At 33.5% G+C, this 20259-nt stretch overlaps 1 protein-coding gene across 4 annotated transcripts in view; it reads right to left on the reverse strand.

The window, feature by feature from the left end:
- Positions 1-19360, reverse strand: part of LOC149797829 (uncharacterized) — a 31522-nt gene extending 12162 nt beyond the window's left edge. For 2 of the 4 annotated variants that reach the window (XM_089962847.1, XM_089962845.1), the window contains exons 1-7: positions 19285-19360; positions 14100-14355; positions 10076-10168; positions 7409-7489; positions 4245-4451; positions 3653-3782; positions 321-406 (exon numbers count right to left, since the gene is read on the reverse strand). In XM_089962847.1, coding sequence (XP_089818973.1) covers positions 321-406; positions 3653-3782; positions 4245-4451; positions 7409-7489; positions 10076-10168; positions 14100-14355; positions 19285-19319 — 888 coding nt within the window. In that variant the 5' untranslated portion in view covers positions 19320-19360. The other 2 variants (XM_089962849.1, XM_089962848.1) reach the window with 2 other exon arrangements.
- Positions 19361-20259: the final 899 nt, after the last annotated feature.

Below are 20259 nucleotides of genomic sequence, written 5' to 3' on the forward strand. Positions count from 1 at the left end.
AACCATTCCTTTTTAAACTGATCATGACTTGGATCAATGCAACATGCCTGAAGGTCCTATCTTTGATTAAGTCTCTCAAACAAAATTCATGCATTCAGTGTTATACCATGCGTGTGAAAAAATAGTTATAGGGAAAGCACTTAAAGCCCAGAAAAACATTTCTGTGTAAACACTCATGTCAAATAATTTTGTACACTAAATTACAATAATTCAAATAATTCATGGCATTCATTAGGTATTTAATTTTTATATACAATGGAATAAAATGGACACAATACAATGTCTACAGGAAAATTAAAAGACTGATTAATAACAATTACCTTGTTCTCAACAGCAAGATTGCCTTCCTCTTTTGTAAATGTAAGTGTGTGATGTGGAACTCCTTCTGTCTGATTTCCTGGTGGACCTGAAGGAAGTCAATTGAATAGTATGCACATACATATAACACTGGCACTGCCAGTAAATGGACAAATCATTTCACAGTTTGCCCATGGTCATGTATAAATGAATTCCTTTTCTTCTCAGAAGAGCCAAAAATGTTGCAAAAGCTGCAAAATGAACATCACTACTTATGACACGCTACTTTTAAAGGAAATAATAAGGTAACTACAAGGAAGCAAGGTTTTATACTTGGATATAACTTTAAGGTTACTACAAGGAAGCAAGGTTTAACATGTGTACATAACTTCAATATTATTAAAGGAAGGGAGGTTTTACACCTGCATAAAACTTTAAGTTTACTACAAGGAAGCAATGTTTTATACATGGATATAACTGGATGTTACTGCAATGAAGCAAGGTCTTACATAAGGTTATAACTCAATGGTTATTGCAAGGAAACAAAGTTTTGTATGTCGATATTATTTTAAGGTTACTATCTAAGGAAGCAAGGTCTTACATGTGCACATAACTAAGGTTAATATAAGGAAGCAAGGTCTTACACATATATGTAACTTTCAGGTTACTATAAGGAAGCAAGGTCTTACACATATATGTAACTTTCAGGTTACTACAAGGAAGCAAGGTCTTACACATATATGTAACTTTCAGGTTACTACAAGGAAGCAAGGTCTTACACATATATGTAACTTTCAGGTTACTACAAGGAAGTAAGGTCTTACACATATATGTAACTTTCAGGTTACTACAAGGAAGCAAGGTCTTACACATAGATCTTGGGAAAGCCTGCCGGTAGCTTCTCGTGGGTCGGTGGTTCTTCCCTGGGTTTTCCAGGGTTCTTCCTCCACCAGTTATACTGGCCACCATGTATAGCCCATCTTGTGCTGAAAAATGGCGTTAAACCCTAGAACAACAACAACACATAGATGTAACTTTAAAGTTATATAAGGAAGCAAGGTCTTACAAATAGATGTAACTTTACGGTTACTATAAGGAAGCAAGGTCTTACACATAGATGTAACTTTAAGGTTACTATAACGAAGCAAGGTTTTGCACATAGATGTAACTTTAAGGTATAAGGAAGCAAAGTCTTACAAATAGATGTAACTTTAAGGTTAATATAAGGAAGCAAAGTCTTACAAATAGATGTAACTTTAAGGTTAATATAAGGAAGCAAAGTCTTACAAATAGATGTAACTTTAAGGTATAAGGAAGCAAAGTCTTACAAATAGATGTAACTTTAAGGTTAATATAAGGAAGCAAAGTCTTACAAATAGATGTAACTTTAAGGTTAATATAAGGAAGCAAAGTCTTACAAATAGATGTAACTTTAAGGTATAAGGAAGCAAAGTCTTACAAATAGATGTAACTTTAAGGTATAAGGAAGCAAAGTCTTACAAATAGATGTAACTTTAAGGTATAAGGAAGCAAAGTCTTACACATAGATGTAACTTTAAGGTTAATATAAGGAAGCAAGGTCTTACATATAGATGTAACATTAAAGTTATATAAGGAAGCAAAGTCTTACAAATAGATGTAACTTTAAGGATACTATAAGGTCTTACACATAGATGTAAATTTAAAGTTACTATAAGGAATCAAGGTCTTACACATAGATGTAACTTTAAGGTTACTATAAGGAATCAAGGTCTTACATATAGATGTAACTTTAAGGTTACTATAAGGAATCAAGGTCCTACATATAGATGTAACTTTAAGGATACTATAAGGTCTTACATATAGATGTAACATTAAAGTTATATAAGGAAGCAAAGTCTTACAAACAGATGTAACTTTAAGGATACTATAAGGTCTTACACATAGATGTAAATTTAAAGTTACTATAAGGAAGCAAGGTCCTACATATAGATGTAACTTTAAGGTTACTATAAGGTCTTACACACAGATGTAAATTTAAAGTTACTATAAGGAAGCAAAGTCTTACACATAGATGTAACTTTAAGGTTACTATAAGGTCTTACACACAGATGTAAATTTAAAGTTACTATAAGGAAGCAAAGTCTTACACATAGATGTAACTTTAAGGATACTATAAGGTCTTACATATAGATGTAAATTTAAAGTTACTATAAGGAAGCAAGGTCTTACAAATAGATGTAACTTTAAGGTTAATATAAGGAATCAAGGTCTTATAAATAGATGTAGCTTTAAGGTTACTATAAGGAATCAAGGTTTTACACAAAGGTTATCATAAGGAAGCAAAAATTTATGTGTAGATATAACTTAAAGGTTACTACAAGGTAGTAAGACATTGGGCTACGTAACTTTTGTAATATTTTTGTTTGGGTTATGTAATTCTTTTCACATTTGTCAGACTTTTCTTTGGTTCTGTATTTTTTTGTCAGACCATTGTTGGGTTATGTAGTTTTTGTCATATCTGTCAGATCTTTGTTGGGTTATGTAATTTTTGTCCTATTTGTCAAACTTTTGTTGGGTTATACAATTTTTTTCTGACATGTCAAACATTCATTGGGTTATGTAATATTTGTCATATCTGTAAGAGTTTCATTAGGTTATTTAATTTTTGTAATGTCTGTCAGATTTTTGTCAGCAAAAGCTAGCCTTCTATAGAGTTAGAACAATGGTGACCTTTTTCTCAAACATATTGATCCAAGATATGTACCTTACTACTATCATTCTTATAAGACAAAAATTAGCTAAATATAACCCAGTGTTACAAACAGAAATATGCATTTTATCTTAATGTGGATAATCATGAAAGAATCCATTTCTTAGTTTAGAGGGGCCCCGAGTGGCCGAATGGTCTAAAGCGCTCTTCGTTATGGATCACTGCCATCTCACCTCTGTCTGCATCGGTTCGAGTCTAAGATTCAGCCAATGTGGGTATGTGAGAAAGCTTGCCAGTAGCTTCTCATAGGTCGGTGGTTCTTTCTGGGGTTTTCCCAGGTTCTTCCTCCACCATTAATACTGGCCGCCATATATAGCCTATCGTGTGCTGAAAAAATGGCATTAAACCCGACAACAGGAATTTCTTAGTTTAGTAAGTGATACCACACATGTTCACAATGTCCATGGTATTATATGTAGCACACATAAATGAAAATAGTAGAAACTATGGTACCATTATCAGACTAAGTGAAATATCATACTCAATCTACTGAGTTCAAATCCAACATTTCCATATCCAACTACATTTGCCACAAAAAGAGAGCCTTTATAGAATACTGCATTATGGATGCTGATAAAATAAAGGGGAGTTAACTCTTTTTACCAAACAAGGCTTTCCCTGAGAGAACGTAAACGAAGGCATTCCATCCAGCAGGTATGGCCTGTGTCATCTTGCTGCCAGGCTGCATTGTAAAATCAAGGTACATGGTGGGTGTCCTTGTGTACACTGGTGACTACAATACAATATAAATGATTATTTTATGTAAACAAGCAGTTTTTCTGCATGCTCTACAGCTGCATGCAGTATCTTCAATTACAAGCTACTGTATTTTCTTTGAAATAATCTGTCATTATCAATGTACAAACATTTTTGTTTTCAAAAATTAGTGGGAATTTCATAGGCAACTTTGTTTGCAAAGAATAAAATGGACCTAACTGTATGCAGAGAAGGCTTTATTTTTCACTTTGAATTCAATCAATGAAATAAGATTGAAGCATTCAATGACATAATGAAGTCCCCACCACAAACTACACTTGTTATCAAAAGATCATTTTATATGTTGCATGAATAATGAATAAAATGAACTATAAATGCAATTAAAAATTCCTACAGCAAGTAATATAACTGACATAATTCAATAAAATAGAAACTGAATGAAAGTCACCTGACAACACTCAGATACTGCTATACATACTTTGATTCCAAAGGATTCCCCAGCAATAACGTTGACTGTGACTCCATCTTTTGTTGACTTGGGGATATCCTTGTCCAGTAGCTCTTGGTATGCAGGTTGGACCATTTTGTCCTTCTTAGACAGGTTTATCCACAACTGTAAACCATGTCCTTCCTCAGGGCCATTAGGCATCTCACAGTGGACAATACCTCTCCCTGCTGTCATCCACTGAAATATGGAAATATTTACATTAATTCTCAATAAACTTCAATATGTATGGCATAAGTTCTCGGCATAAGCTTGATTTATTCCAAAACTCATGTCTTCTTGTATTTTAAAGGCTCAATAAAAAAACAAACTTTTTTGACAGTCTGGATCAAATTAACAAATTTGGCTAGCTATTATTAGAGACCCATTTTATTTTGCATTCTTATACGACTTTTCTAATTTATTTCCATAATACACCCAAGCTAGAAATATGTGTGTTATTTTTACAATCAAGATTTTGATACATGGAGACATTAGTCCTTTCCATCTCTCTAATTTGTGTATATTTTGTTTACAGATCCATCCATAATACTCTACAGAATAACTGAGAATTCTCAAATACCTCCATTGCAATATAAATCTTAAGTTTGCTGGAAGCTTTATCCAATGCAGTAATCTTCTCAAGCTAGCTTGTGTAGTACCATATATACAGGTACTTCCTTATAGATTAGGTCCAAACCACAAACAATATAGACCCTGATCTGCTACTTCATAATGTGCCAGCAGATCAGGGTCTATGTTGTCTCTTCTACCAGTAACTCCTAACAAACTTTATAGACCCTGATCTGCCATTGCATAATGTACCAGCAAGGTCTATGTTGTCTGTTCCTATCAGTAACTCCTAACAAACTTTATAGACCCTGATCTGCCATTGTATAATGTACCAGCAGATCAAAGTCTATGTTGTCTGTTCCTACCAGTAACTCCTAACAAACTTTATGGACCCTGATCTGCCATTGCATAATGTACCAGCAAGGTCTATGTTGTCTGTTCCTACCGGTAACTCCTAATAAACTTTATTGACCCTGATCTGCCATTGTATAATGTACCAGCAGATCAAAGTCTATGTTGTCTGTTCCTACCAGTAACTCCTAACAAACTTTATGGACCCTGATCTGTCACTGTATAATGTACCAGCAAGGTCTATGTTGTCTGCTCCTACCAGTAACTCCTAACAAACTTTACAGACCCTGATCTGCCACTGTATAATGTACCAGCAGATCAAGGTCTATGTTGTCTGTTCCTACCAGTAACTCCTAACAAACTTTATAGACCCTGATCTGCCATTGTATAATGTACCAGCAGATCAAAGTCTATGTTGTCTATTCCTACCAGTAACTCCTAACAAACTTTATAGACCCTGATCTGCCATTGTATAATGTACCAGCAGATCAAAGTCTATGTTGTCTGTTCCTACCAGTAACTCTTAACAAACTTTATAGACCCTGATCTGCCATTGCATAATGTACCAGCAAGGTCTATGTTGTCTGTTCCTACCAGTAACTCCTAACAAACTACATAGACACAGATCAGTTGGCATAGCATGTGATGGCAGATTTGGGTATATATAATGTTGCAGGTGGACTTAACTTATAAGCAAGTATATACTTGAACCTGTGTACAGTTTAGAGTATATGTAACCTGTGTACAGTTTGGAGAACATATGTAACCAGTGCACAGTTTGGAGTATGTATGCAACTCATGTTCAGATTAGATTATATATGTAACCTATGTACAGTTTAACTTATATATGCAAGCTGTGTACAGTTTGGAGTATGTATGTAACACACTGACAGATTAGATTATATATGTTACATGTGTGCAGTTTGGAGTACATATGTAGCCTTTGTACAGTCTGGAGTACATATGTAACATGTGTACAGTTTGGAGTACATATGTAACCTGTGTATACAGTTGACATTATATATTTAACCTGTGTACAGTTTAGATTATACATGTAACCTGTATACAGTTTGGAGTATGTATGTAACCAATGTACAATTTGGAGTACATATGTAACCTGTGTACGATTTAGATTAAATATGTAACCTGTGTACAGATTGGAGTATGTATGTAACCCATGTACAGGTTAGATTATATATCTAACCCATGTACAGTTTTCGATTATAATTTGGAATATATATGGTAACTGAAATAATCCTATTGAAAGTTATTATGCTGACCTAATAATCATGTTTATTTCCTTTCATCACCTACTTTGTTTTCATGGCCTGGCTGAAAAAAGTATTTATACTGCATAGATGTATCTTCAAGTAGTGCTAAATCTGATTTAAATTTAACCTGATGTGTTTACATGATGGTGTACTGCTTGTGTCATGTGATTGTACCTTTGTCAAAAATGGCAATCATCAAGGTAACAGTCATTAATTGTGAACTTATAATTAATGTTGATGCTCCTTCATTATATTGTGTTTGCTAGTTGTCAATAAATACTGATGTCATTTGCCTGATCACAAGTCATTTCTGTGGCAGTGTGTGAAATCAATGTATGAAACTGTTAATCAATCAGAAGATAAATGAAGTGAAACCAAACATGTCAAGTGCAACCACTCTACACTGATAAATTAATTGTCAATTACAGACAAATGAAGTGAAACCAAACATGTCAAGTGCAACCACTCTACACTGATAAATTAATTGTCAGTTAAGGACAAATGAAGTGAAACCAAGCAAGTTACATGCAACTACTTTCATCTACAATGATAAACCAATCATCTGCAAATTTTCAAAAGATGTTCCAATACAGTCAAGTTGTTGCACAGGAAAATGCTTAAACATTAAAGGATGAAAGAACATCTTTGCATAACAGAAAACACTGAATAAACTAACTGTTTATAACAGAAGCTTTTTTTTCACAATTCCTCTTCCAATTGTTGATGATGCAAAAGTTTTGGAGTTATATATATATATATATATATATATATATATATATATATATATATATATATATATATATATATATATATATAGTTTTAGATTAGACACTGCATTTCAGAAAGCTGTCAAATAAGGAGTCCTAGGAGTCCTGAATGTACAAGTGTATGATAATTGCTACCAATACATTATATTGTAGTTAAGCAATACACTGGGGTTAATGAAAGGCAATGTGATTTTACCTGAAGATCACCTGGATTTATCACACCTCTATGACCACAGAAATCTTCATGCAGAAATGATCCTGACAGCATGTAAGTCACCTGGAGACAAACAATGATTGTACAAGTTATAACAAAAACACAAAATTATGAAAACATTCCATATGCCTAAGGCTTTCTGTATTATGCCTAGGACCCTGAATATGACACGTTACAACATAACTTATCAGTATGCTTACAAAAGTCTCACAGCGATTGTTTTCTTCCTACCTCGTCATCAGAATACAAGCTGTCAGCTAGTGAGATACTGTATCTGATTTTAAGGAAATTTCCAAATGAGTACAACATATATCAATTCTAGGGACCTATCTTTACACATTATATGTACATGATATTTTGTACAGTGCTTGGTTTACTGTTTGTATGCAGATGATACAGCACAATATGTTTAATGTAAAAGTTAACATTGTTGAGAGCAAACAAAATGAAGATTTACAACATGCTATGAAATGGACGACAACAAGCTGTGCTTAAAATTAAAACCTAATTAATATTAATCTACTCAGCACAATGGTAAGTCAAATGTACAGAACTGAGTTTGGAGTTAAATGGTAAATCAAATGTACAGAATTGAATTCAGAGTTAAATGGTAAATCAAATGTACAGAACTGAATTCAGAGTTAAATGGTAAGTCAAATGTACAGAATTGAATTTATAAGTAAATGGCAAGTCAAATGTAGAGAATTGAATTTAGATGTAATTGGTAAATCAAATGTACAGAATTGAATTTACAAGTAAATGGTAAGTCAAATGTACAGAATTGAATTTAGAAGTAAATGTAAATCAAATGTACAGAATTGAATTCAGAGTTAAATGGTAAGTCAAATGTACAGAATTGAATTTAGAAGTAAATGGTAAGTCAAATGTACAGAATTGAACTTAGAAGTAAATGGTAAGTCAAATGTAGAGAATTGAATTTAGAAGTAAATGGTAAGTCAAATGTACAGAATTGAACTTAGAAGTAAATGGTAAGTCAAATGTACAGAATTGAATTTTGAAGTAAATGGTAAATCAAATGTAGAGAATTCAATTTAGAAGTAAATGGTAAATCAAATGTAGAGAATTGAATTTAGAAGTAAATGGTAAGTCAAATGTAGAGAATTGAATTTAGAAGTAAATGGTAAGTCAAATGTAGAGAATTGAATTTAGAAGTAAATGGTAAGTCAAATGTACAGATTTGAATTTAGAAGTAAATGGTAAGTCAAATGTAGAGAATTGAATTTAGAAGTAAATGGTAAGTCAAATGTACAGAATTAAATTTAGAAGTAAATGGCAAATCAAATGTACATAATTGAATTTAGAAGTAAATGGTAAATCAAATGTTCAGAATTGAATTTAGAAGTAAATGGTAAGTCAAATGTACAGAATTGAATTTAGAGTTAAATGGTAAATCAAATGTAGAGAATTGAATTTAGAAGTAAATGGTAAATCAAATGTACAGAATTGAATTTAGAAGTAAATGGTAAGTCAGATGTACAGATTTGAATTTAGAAGTAAATGGTATAACAACTGAAACTGATAAATGTACTAAACTTTCACACATCCTTAATGGTAATACTTTATCCTGGTCAAACCAATTTGAAATACGCTTTATAATTTAAACTGGGTTGAAGGTTTTATGCTGGATCAGTTGATCCAAAGAGTGCAAAATACAGTAGTTTCTCCACTGTTTATCTACTGCTTTATTCTGAGGAGCTCAACATCCCAAATACCGCATACACAAAGAGACTAAACTGCTTACAGAACTAAGCAGGCAAGGTCATTTGAATATTGAAAATAATTTTACATCTACAATATCTCTTTTCAAGAATCACAGATGGATGACAATTACGGATTATATTATTAGGAAAGTTGTTCTCACTTTCAAGCACTAGAGTATCTTAATGTTTTAAGTTAGAAGGAATATCATCAAAAAAACCCACAGGTAAAGTAGATACTAAATACAGACTGTATTTAGTATCTTGTAATGAGATATTAAACAAGTACCTAACGTTTCAGCATTGAGAAACTTACTTCTGAAAATACTTGAATAAGCAATCCCGATTTTATGAGAATATTATATTTGTAAATGGTAGCTGTCATACATCTTTGTGATAAAGTATGTTAACTCTGTACTTGGTTATATCTGTATTCTTTAATGCCGAAGATGTTAACTCTGACAATTTTACTAATTGCACTTGTTTTTATATTTGTTTTAACTGCAGGACCATAATGTAAACTAGCTATTAGTTAAGTATATCACCCTGGATAAATAAAGGATATTATTATTATTATTATTATTATTATTATTATTATTATTATTATTATTATATAGTAAAGCCAAGTATGTATCACTTTTATTGGCTTTAAGACCATATAACAATTCAGAATTTTGTTTTCATGAGTGGAATTTGAAGATGCCCATCAAAAGTAGTGAATCCATGCTTTATTGAACCATGATTGTGAGACAATATTTTGTATCCTTCTGTTCTGATAAGATCCTGTGGAAAACTGAGATACAGAATATCAATGGAAACATGAGATCCAGAATATTCAAGGAAAACTGATACAGAATATTCACAGGAAATACATGAAACAAATTTAATGGATAAAAGCACACATCCATTTCACAGTTTATACAAAACGTACTGTTTCAAAACCTCTGTGTGGATGATCAGGAAAACCAGCTGGTGCTTTGACACGGAATTCATCAAGCATAAGAAATGGATCCAAATTTCGCAGCTGAAACAAAACAGAAACCATTTTATTTTATTTATACCCTGAGTTCATCCTCATGCGCATACTGAATAAACTAAAAACATTTACTGATAAATCCTAAGTCATAACATTATTTCAGAAGACCTGAACTTTTCTATACAGTGTAAGAAACTACAACTGAACTTTTCTATACAGTGTAGGAAACTACAACTGAACTTTTCTATACAGTGTAAGAAACTACAACTGAACTTTTCTATACAGTGTAGGAAACTAAAACTGAACTTTTCTATAGTGTAAGAAACTACAACTGAACTTTTCCATACAGTGTAGGAAACTACAACTGAACTTTTCTATACATTGTAAGTAACTACAACTGAACTTTTCTATACAGTGTAAGAAACTAAAACTGAACTTTTCTATACAGTGTAAGAAACTACAACTGAACTTTGTAGGTAATGAGAAGTAAATGAGAGAATGGATTTATTTTAGGCTTGAATTGCTTGTTTACCTCCTAGTAAAGAAGAAAAATTTGCTCATTTTATTATGTACACAAATATATACAGCGATTTGGATCAAATCAGAGCTTTTTTTCACAGTAAATTAACCCACAACTGCATTTACCCTTTTCAAATAAAAGACAGTCCATATAACTGCAAAGGAAAGGCAAGAAGCAGTTAGAACACATTGTTAATGGTACTTGGAAAAGTATGGACTAGATAAGACACAAATTTCTAATGCTACTTGGAAAAGTTGGATTAGTTAGGAAACAATGTTGATGGTACTGGAAAAGTGGGGACCAGCAAGGACATAATGCTGATAATACTTAGAAAAAAAGTAGGGACATGTAAGGACACAATGATCATAACTGGAAAACTGTGAGCTAATTAGGACATAAACCTAATGGTACCTCAGAAAATAAGGACTAGCTGCAACACAATGTTATGGTAATGGATATTGTGAAGTCATGTATTTTTATGGGTATTAATTTCTGTAATTAGTTGCAAAATGACATTTTCATTGACACCTAAATTTGTGTGTTTGGAAAAGAGTCATGTTTCCATAGTGGATTTATTCTTTATTGAGTTTTAAATCCATGTTTTTGTGGCAATAAAAAAATTCCATGAAAAAAGAACCACATGAAAAACAGTCAAGCAACAGTATTAAAGTACATTTATATGTATATATTTATAACTGATTACAGGAAAAATCATAAATCAAAGATAAAATTCAAACTTTTACGAAGACATATATCAGGAAAAATTTAAATATGTGTATCCCCAAGGTGAAAAACTGCAAACCTTACGTTTAAAATATGCTGAGTTTACTCAACATGTAAAAACTTAAATATGTTTCAATATTATTACATATAATACCAGGGTAACTCATCCATTTCGCTTCCCATTCTATATCCTTTGTAACAAACTGACTGGTCCATGTAACTCATACATTTAGCACCCCCATTCTATATCCTCTGTAACATGATGACTCATCCACATAACTCATATTTAGATTCCCATTCTATATCTTTTGTAACAAACTGACTGGTCCATGTAACTCATACATTTAGCTTCCCATTCTATATCCTTTGTAACATGCTGACTGGTACATGTAACTCATATATTTAGATTCCCATTCTATATCCTTTGTAACATGCTGACTGGTCCATGTAACTCATACATTTAGCTTCCCATTCTATATCCTTTGTAGGGGCCCCGAGTGGCCAAGTGGTCTAAAGCGCTCTCCATTACGGATCACTGCCATCTCACCTCTGTCTGCGGCGGTTCGAGTCTCGGATTCAGCCAATGTGGGTATGTGAGAAAGCTTGCCAGTAGCTTCTCGTGGGTCGGTGGTTCTTTCTGGGGGTTTTCCCGGGTTCTTCCTCCACCATTAATACTGGCCGACATGTATAGCCTATCATGTGCTGAAAAATGGCATCAAACCCCACAACAACAACAATATCCTTTGTAACATGCTGACTGGTACATGTAACTCATATATTTAGATTCCCATTCTATATCTTTTGTAACAAGCTGACTGGTACATGTAACTCATATATTTAGCTTCCCATTCTGTATCTTTTGTAACATGCTGACTGGTACATGTAACTCATATATTTAGATTCCCATTCTATATCCTTTGTAAGATGCTGACCAGTACATTTACATTGCCTGCAATTTTGAATTTGGTGCATCAAATAATCAACACAAGGACATCAGTAACAATATCTACAACAACTATAATATTATATTTTTACACTAATATATATATATATATATATATATATATATATATATATATATATATATATATATATATATATATATATATAGTTATGTGTTTAGGCTCTTACAAAATGTAACAAGAAAAAAAGTAAAAACAACAAGCTTTGTAAAATTTAACAAATAATTTATTTGCCTAGGAAAACAAGGTAAAAATGAAAGGAAAAAAATGTGGTTCTATGAAGCAAATCCAAAAATAATTAAAGAATAATCCAAGCATTAAAAATAGAAGCCCTAGTAATAAAAAGCCCTAATGAAACTGAGTTTGAATCCTGATGAAATCCAAAATGGAAGGTGATGACATATGCTGTGATCAGCTTCATAGTGATGTGTCAACAGTTCTTTGTTGAATCACAGAAAATAATATTCCAGTGTTTGAATTTTGTGTAAATTTTGATAATTGTCCTTGTCCAAGAATTAATTTAAAGTACTAATATTTCCATGGAAAACAAACTTGTAATCTAAAATAATTTAAATTAAACAAAATAATTATCAAAAAAAATTGGTCACACCATAAAACACTTTAACTTCTCAAGTGATATGGCACTAATGACTATTCTTTCTCAAAACATCAATAATAAATCTTGCAACATTTCAAAATAGATGCCTGCATGTGTGTCAATCCTCTGGAAAAACCTAACTGATACATGTTATTTGTCACATACTCCAAGGTCAGGAACTAGGTCAGTATTGGATACAATGTTTCTATTATTAGTTGTTTACTACTGAATTAAATTTCTGGACAATGTCAAATCCAGTAAATAAAATTACATTACAATAACATGTAATGAAATAATAAAAAAATATAAAACTAACAAACAAACAATTAAATTAAATCAAATATAAATTAAATCAAATATACATAAAAATACTGATATCAGTAATCTATAAAATAAATGCTTACAGCATCATGACATTCACAGACAGGTTAGTCACCCCCAAGAGAAGTAGCTAAACACTTACTAAAGTTCATAAACGTTGGTTTTTCTTTGGTGGGGGGCTGAGTAGACTGACTCCTAAGCATGAATAAATACAAGTGCCTAAGTTTGTGGTATCTTTGTTGCTGGTTTAGCAAATTAATTTTCTTTGGTACTTCAAATCTTCCAGAAAAGACAATAACAATGTACAATTAAATCTAATGATGTACAACTGAGTTTAATGACATACAATTTAATTGTGGTTTGAATCGGCAATGAAATCCATGAAAATAAGTACACCACCAATAAAAGTCAATTCACAATACAACACTACCACATTACAAGGTTCTCCAGTATAACACAGTTCCCTTTATAACACAGACATGGTCACGAATCACAGTTTAAAAATCAGTGGTTAACTTATATGTACAATGTTTTCATTCCAGAATGGTTTGACTATTAGGCAGTATACTCCATGTTACCCATGGACAGCATTATAATGAGGTAGAGGTGTATTTGTACCATATATACTCACATATAAGTCATGTCCAACTGCAAACTGCACAGACTCTTATTTGCCATCTGGGTCTATATCATTTGTTAGGCATAATCTGTAGAATAAACAATATACATCCAATCTGCTGGCACATTATGCAACAACAGATCATGGTCTGTATGGTTTGCTGTTAGATCTGACTTACAAGTGAGAATATACGGTAATTAAAGTATTTGTTCTCCCTGCAAAGACACAACACTTACTGTGGTGCCACCAATGCTTCTTCTGACCCTTGCCCCAACTCCCTCACTCTGCTCCCTGCTCAGAATGTTCTGTAACACCCTCCTGGACATATTGTCAGCTTGAACAACTGTACAGTGATTATCTAAGCCAACTGTGAAATAGCTGAGATGCGAACAGGTGTGAATTACACTTGAACTTTCTTTGGAGGTTGTGGAAAATGCAATATGTAGAATGGGAGGTAGACACAGACAGAGTATGTTGAGATTCACAAGGCAGCTGAAAATATGATAAAGACATATATATATATATATATATATATATATATATATATATATATATATATATATATACATATAAATACATACATATATATATATATATATATACATATACATGCATACATGTATATATATATATATATTTATACATATACATACATACATGTATGTATATATATATATATATATATATATATATATATATATATATATATATATATATATATATATATATATATATATATTATCAACCTTAATAATTTATTTCCAATTTATTCATCTTCATAACCATGTTGTGCATTCATTAACAATCTTCACTCATATAAAATGAAGGCAAACTGTACAATAATAATTAGCCTTAATTTTTAATATAAAAATGTATTGTTGTTTCAAGTTCCTTTTTCCATGTCATAAAACCAAGTTTCTGTGATTGTTATTTTCAGTTAAAAAATATTCTACTGACATTCTTTACAGGCCAAAAATGTTTAATGCGACCTTAAATATTGCGATACAAAAACAATGTAATAAATGGGGTACTTTTCTCCCTGATTTGTAAATAACTGGCTGGTTTGAATTTCATGGTACATTTGGTGAACACCTTATTAAAACATGGCTCTATTTGACTTGAAGATACTTGATTCAAAGTGATCAAACACAATCATTTCACACATCATAGTTTGCACTGATAGAATGTGACATCAATAACCTTAGACTGTACTTACAGCAGAAGCAATTTGCTGCCAACATTTAACTAAATGCTCAAATTATGTTTTGCATGATCTGAATGTTTTAAAACTTTATGTATTTATAGTCAGATTTTGCATATGCAAATATGCTACTTATTTAGAAAGTAATTAGAAATTTTAGTTAAAAGCCTGGTTATCTCCTGGATGGTCATACAGAAAAGTTTTTGGTTATACAGCAGAAACATCTGATTGTCTGACTAAACTTTATAAGATCATTCTGCTGAATTACTCATTTATTCAAAATTTTCTTTAAAATCTTATTTTTCATTTGTTATTTCATGAATGGCTAACATACTTATTTTAAATGTTTATTAGGAATAGTCTTTGACTTTAGGTCATTTTTGCCATTTTAAGTCGTCCCAGGTTACCAGACAACATTATTCTACCCCAGGCAGACCTCTGTACCTTATGCATTAAGAACATGTGACATTAAGTGATGGTATCTAAGGACATATGATATTAGGTTATGGTATCTAAGGACACGTGACATTAGGTTATGGTATCTAAGGACATGTGATATTAAGCGATGGTATTTAAGGACATGTGACATTAGGTTATGATATCTAAGGACATGTAACATTAAGTGATGGTATCTAAGGACATGTGACATTAAGTGATGGTATCTATATTGCTTGAGCTTACTGATGAATCATTCTGATGGAAATATACATGTACTTATCTACTATTATCTACTATTATTTATACTGTTCCATTTTGTTTTGATTGCCAATTTTACATTTATCACTTGCAATATAGTCCATGCAGCGAAATCAGCCCACTACCTTACTAAGATCATGGAAAGTTCCAGCTGCAAAGAGCTCTACGAGATTACTAACAAGCTAATGTCAAGGAATAAATCTACACCACCAATCGACCTTGTGGACATGTTTGCAAATTTCTTCCGTGTCAAAGTACAAACCATCAGAGATAAGCTTGATACCACAATTTCAATTGCCTCGTCATCAACATATGGTTGGGATACAGAATTTGAGCGGCAACCATTAGCAGCATTTGAACCTGTCTCTATGGATTTTGTATGTACAATCGTGAGGAAGAGTGCACCAAAGTCAAGTGAACTTGATCCAATTCCAACATCACTACTGCTTGAGTGCTTAAATCCAGTATTGCCTTCACTAACTGATGTTATTAATACCTCTCTCCTATCCAGGGAATCCCCATCATTTTTCAAAACTGCCAATGTAAAGCCTCTGCTGAAGAAACCAACACTAGCCCATAACGATTTAAAGAACTACCGCCCAGTTTCTAATCTCCCATTCATATAAAAAATCTTAGAAAAGGTTGTTCTATCCCAGCTTGTATCTCATCTAAATTCAAACAGTCTTTTGAGCAATGTACAATCTGCATATTGCCCTTGCCACAGTACTGAAACTACTATTCTAAACGTAGTTAATGACATTCTCTCTGCGTTGGATAGCGGAAAGATTACAGTCCTCACCCTCCTTGATTTGTCTGCAGCATTTGACACAATAGACCATGATATATTACTTCACCATCTCCAGCATGTATTTGGCATTCATGATACAGCCTTACTGTGGTTCAAGTCCTACTTGGTCAACAGGACACAAATTGTATCTGCAAATGGAATACAATCCAGCCCAGTTGATCTATATTGTGGTGTTCATCAGGGGTCTGTTCTTGGACCTGTTCTCTTCATTCTGTACACTCAGTCGCTCTCAAGTGTCATAGATCATCATCCAGTGTCTCACCAACTGTACGCTGATGACACCCAAATATACAAATCTAGCCACTCAACTGAAGTTGATGCTACCATCCAAGGTGTAGAGAGGTGCATTTCTGATGTGAAATCATGGATGACATGTAACAAGCTGCAGATGAATGATGATAAAATTGACGCCATTCTGATCACAACACAAAGACTTTTCTCATTCACATCCTTTAACTCAAACAATAAATATCAGCAATGCCAACATTAAACTCACATAATCAGTATGAAACCTAGGTGTTACTCTGGACAGTACTCTCACATTGCACCAACATGTCATGAACATATGTAAGGCTGCATATCTTGAGCTGAGATGCATCAGCTCAATTCGCAAATATCTTTCAGCTGATGCCACTAAAACACTTGTGTGTTCATTAGTACTTTCAAGACTGGACTATTGTAACTCAATTCTGTCTGGTTCATCTCAATATCTGCTCCAGAAACGTCAAAAAACAGCTGCTCAGATCATACTTTGAGTACCACAATCAGAGCACACCTCTCCACTGCTTTGTACCTTACATTGGCTATCCACTTGATCCAGAATCAAACACAAAATTTGTTCTCTGTGCTACGTTTCACTGACGGACTCTAGTCCAACATACCTATCCTATCTCACCCACATGTACACACCAGCAAGATACTTATGCTCCTCTTTGACAATCATATACTCATTATTCCCACTATGAAAACAAAGTCATATGGACAGCCTTCTTTTGCATACCAGGGCCCAGCAACGTGGAATGAATTGCCCACTGAACTTAGACACAAACAGTGATCACATTCAAGAGGGCTCTCAAAACGCACTTATTTCGACTGATAGAATAAACTTAATGACATAATACTGTTTCCTACCTTAAATATTCTCAAAATGTTTTTTTTGGGGGGGGTTATAATGTTTTCTAATTTTATGGTGTTTGTCTTTGTAATCATATCATTATATGTTTTTTATCTTATAGGTGTTGTCTAATGTTGTAAAGCGCTTAAAGCTTCTAAAGATTAGGTGCTATACAAAGTCCTCATTATTATTATGTGACAATTAATGGAGTGTCCTGAATTTTTTAATAATTATTTATTTACTAGCCAATTATTAGTTGAAATCCATATCCACAAATGCATCTCTTCAATCAATCCTCAACTATGTATCTTTCAAAAAGATAATCAGGCTTTTTTCTGCACATAAATGATATCTAAATGACTTTAACAGTAACTGATAAATGTCAATATTTGTGGATATTATGTAAGTAACATACACACATACACATATAAATAAGTGATGCACAAAGCTACATTAGCTAGTCAAAAGTGAGTAGCCATAACATATATTCTTTTTGTTATACACTGCATCATTAAATGGTAGCTGAGATCTATGTCCAGAGTGGTAGTGTCCAGGATTGCAATTTTTTTGTATTATAGTGTTTTTAGGATAATTAGAGTAAAATAATGCCCTAGTAGTGCCTCTGGGTTCTACATTTACACTGCAATCATCCAGTGTAATATCATAGTGTCACACACTAGACAGCTACAAATCTACTTCCAGGCCTGTAATGGTATTAATGGTTGTGTGTATTTTGTTTGGCTGAGTTTAAATCAGTGGGACATTTTGGACTTGTCCCTAATGCATTGACCAGTGGCCGTGCTGATAGTCTTTTCTACTGTGGGTCACATGGCAGCAGTCTGAAGTCTTTCCAAAAGTTGGTATATGGCGGCTACATGCAAAGAGACACTTCCTTTTTCTTGATCATACCCCACAGGGGTTCATTACAAAACAAATTAAGAATATCGGTCTGTGGGTGGAGGACTTGAGGGCGGTCCAACATGTAACAATATAACAACTGTATGTTTGTATTGTTACCGGTAGGATCCCCACCCCCTCATCATTCTACCCAATGACTGATACACTTAATTTATTTCATCATGCATTCCTGTAATCGTACACACAAAGGCTAAATGTTAGAAAGTTTGTATTTTGTTTCTAGACTGTACACGCATTAAGGTATTTCTATATAGGGCATGCTTGGAAACACAATGCAAACTACTACCTAACGTGTAGCTCCCTCTGAGGTACCCTTAAAAAATAATTTGAAAAACACAAGGAAAACATAGTAAAAAGAAAGATGGTAACCTGGTTTTCTGTGACTGTCTCTGCGTACTGAATATCAACTGCACCTTTCACTTGATTGACACTGCATATACTTAGGCGCTATTAACTGAATGACCCAATGCTTGCTGCTTTTATGTTTGACAGGACGATCATGTACACAGTGAAATAGCATGTTCATTCATTTTTATGATTGTACAGCAAAACATACGAACCGAATGCCTGATATATTAAAGGCAGCATGAGACAATTTGGTAAATATTCTCAGCACAACTTAATGCCTGATAAGTTGACTTATTTGCTCTTAAAACATGGAAAGTTTGCTCACATGTTACCGACCTGTAGCTCGCCCTGCCTGTATTTACATCAAGCATACCTTCTTTGCTGAAGACTAAATTTCATGTCAGGTCAAGAGTGAGGACTTGAACAAGTTTCATTTTCGAAGAAGAAAAGATCCAACCCAAAAATAATAATAATAAAGAAAGAAAGAAGCAAGAGGTAGACCACTTACAAGCTATGCTTATTATGTTAATGACACGTTCAAAGATCAAAACGTCCAGCTAACTGGCATCAAGATTTAATTGCCAAAAATAATAATGCGCTAAGTTATTACTAACATTATCAGAGGCGTAGCTATGATATTTTGCGCCCGGGGACGAACTATAAAATTGGCGCCCCAGCCCCCTCCCCGTTTAATCACATTTTTGAATATTACCCTTGTTTACTTATTATAATGCAACGTTGTAAGCCTCATTTTGGCGCCCCTGTACCTTGGCGCCCGGGGACATATGTACCCCCTGCCGTTCCCCCCCCCCCCGCTACGCCTCTGAACATTATACATTACAGCAGTGTCGGACGGGGGGTGGGGGAGCCATAGCCTCCAGAACCCTAAAAAAAAGATAAAAGCTACATACAAATAAACTTACAGTAACTTGTCAACCGAAAATTGACAATAATTTTATTCTTGTGTATCATTTATTGGGTATTATGAACACTTTCAGTAAATAGACACATATGCTTTTACTTTGGTGCTCTTTCAAAGATAAGCAGGACCCACCCACCCCAACAACACTTTTCCTGATTCAGGCATGTTACACCTACACTAAATATATATATATAACTATTTTCCAATTTTCCATGTTAGTGAGCAGCGGGGGGGGGGGGGGGGGGCGAATCGGACATTTGTCTGAATCGTCATTTGGCTTAATTAATACTTTCTGCACTCAGCGGATCCGGTGTCGTCAGCGCCCGGTAAAAAAAAAGACGACGTCGTCGTCGGGGGATCGTCCAATCGTCATTTGGTTTAATTAATGC

Source organism: Sinohyriopsis cumingii, chromosome 6 (assembly GCF_028554795.1).
Source record: "Sinohyriopsis cumingii isolate HCF-2022 chromosome 6, ASM2855479v2, whole genome shotgun sequence".
Classification (NCBI taxonomy): Eukaryota; Metazoa; Mollusca; class Bivalvia; order Unionida; family Unionidae; genus Sinohyriopsis; species Sinohyriopsis cumingii.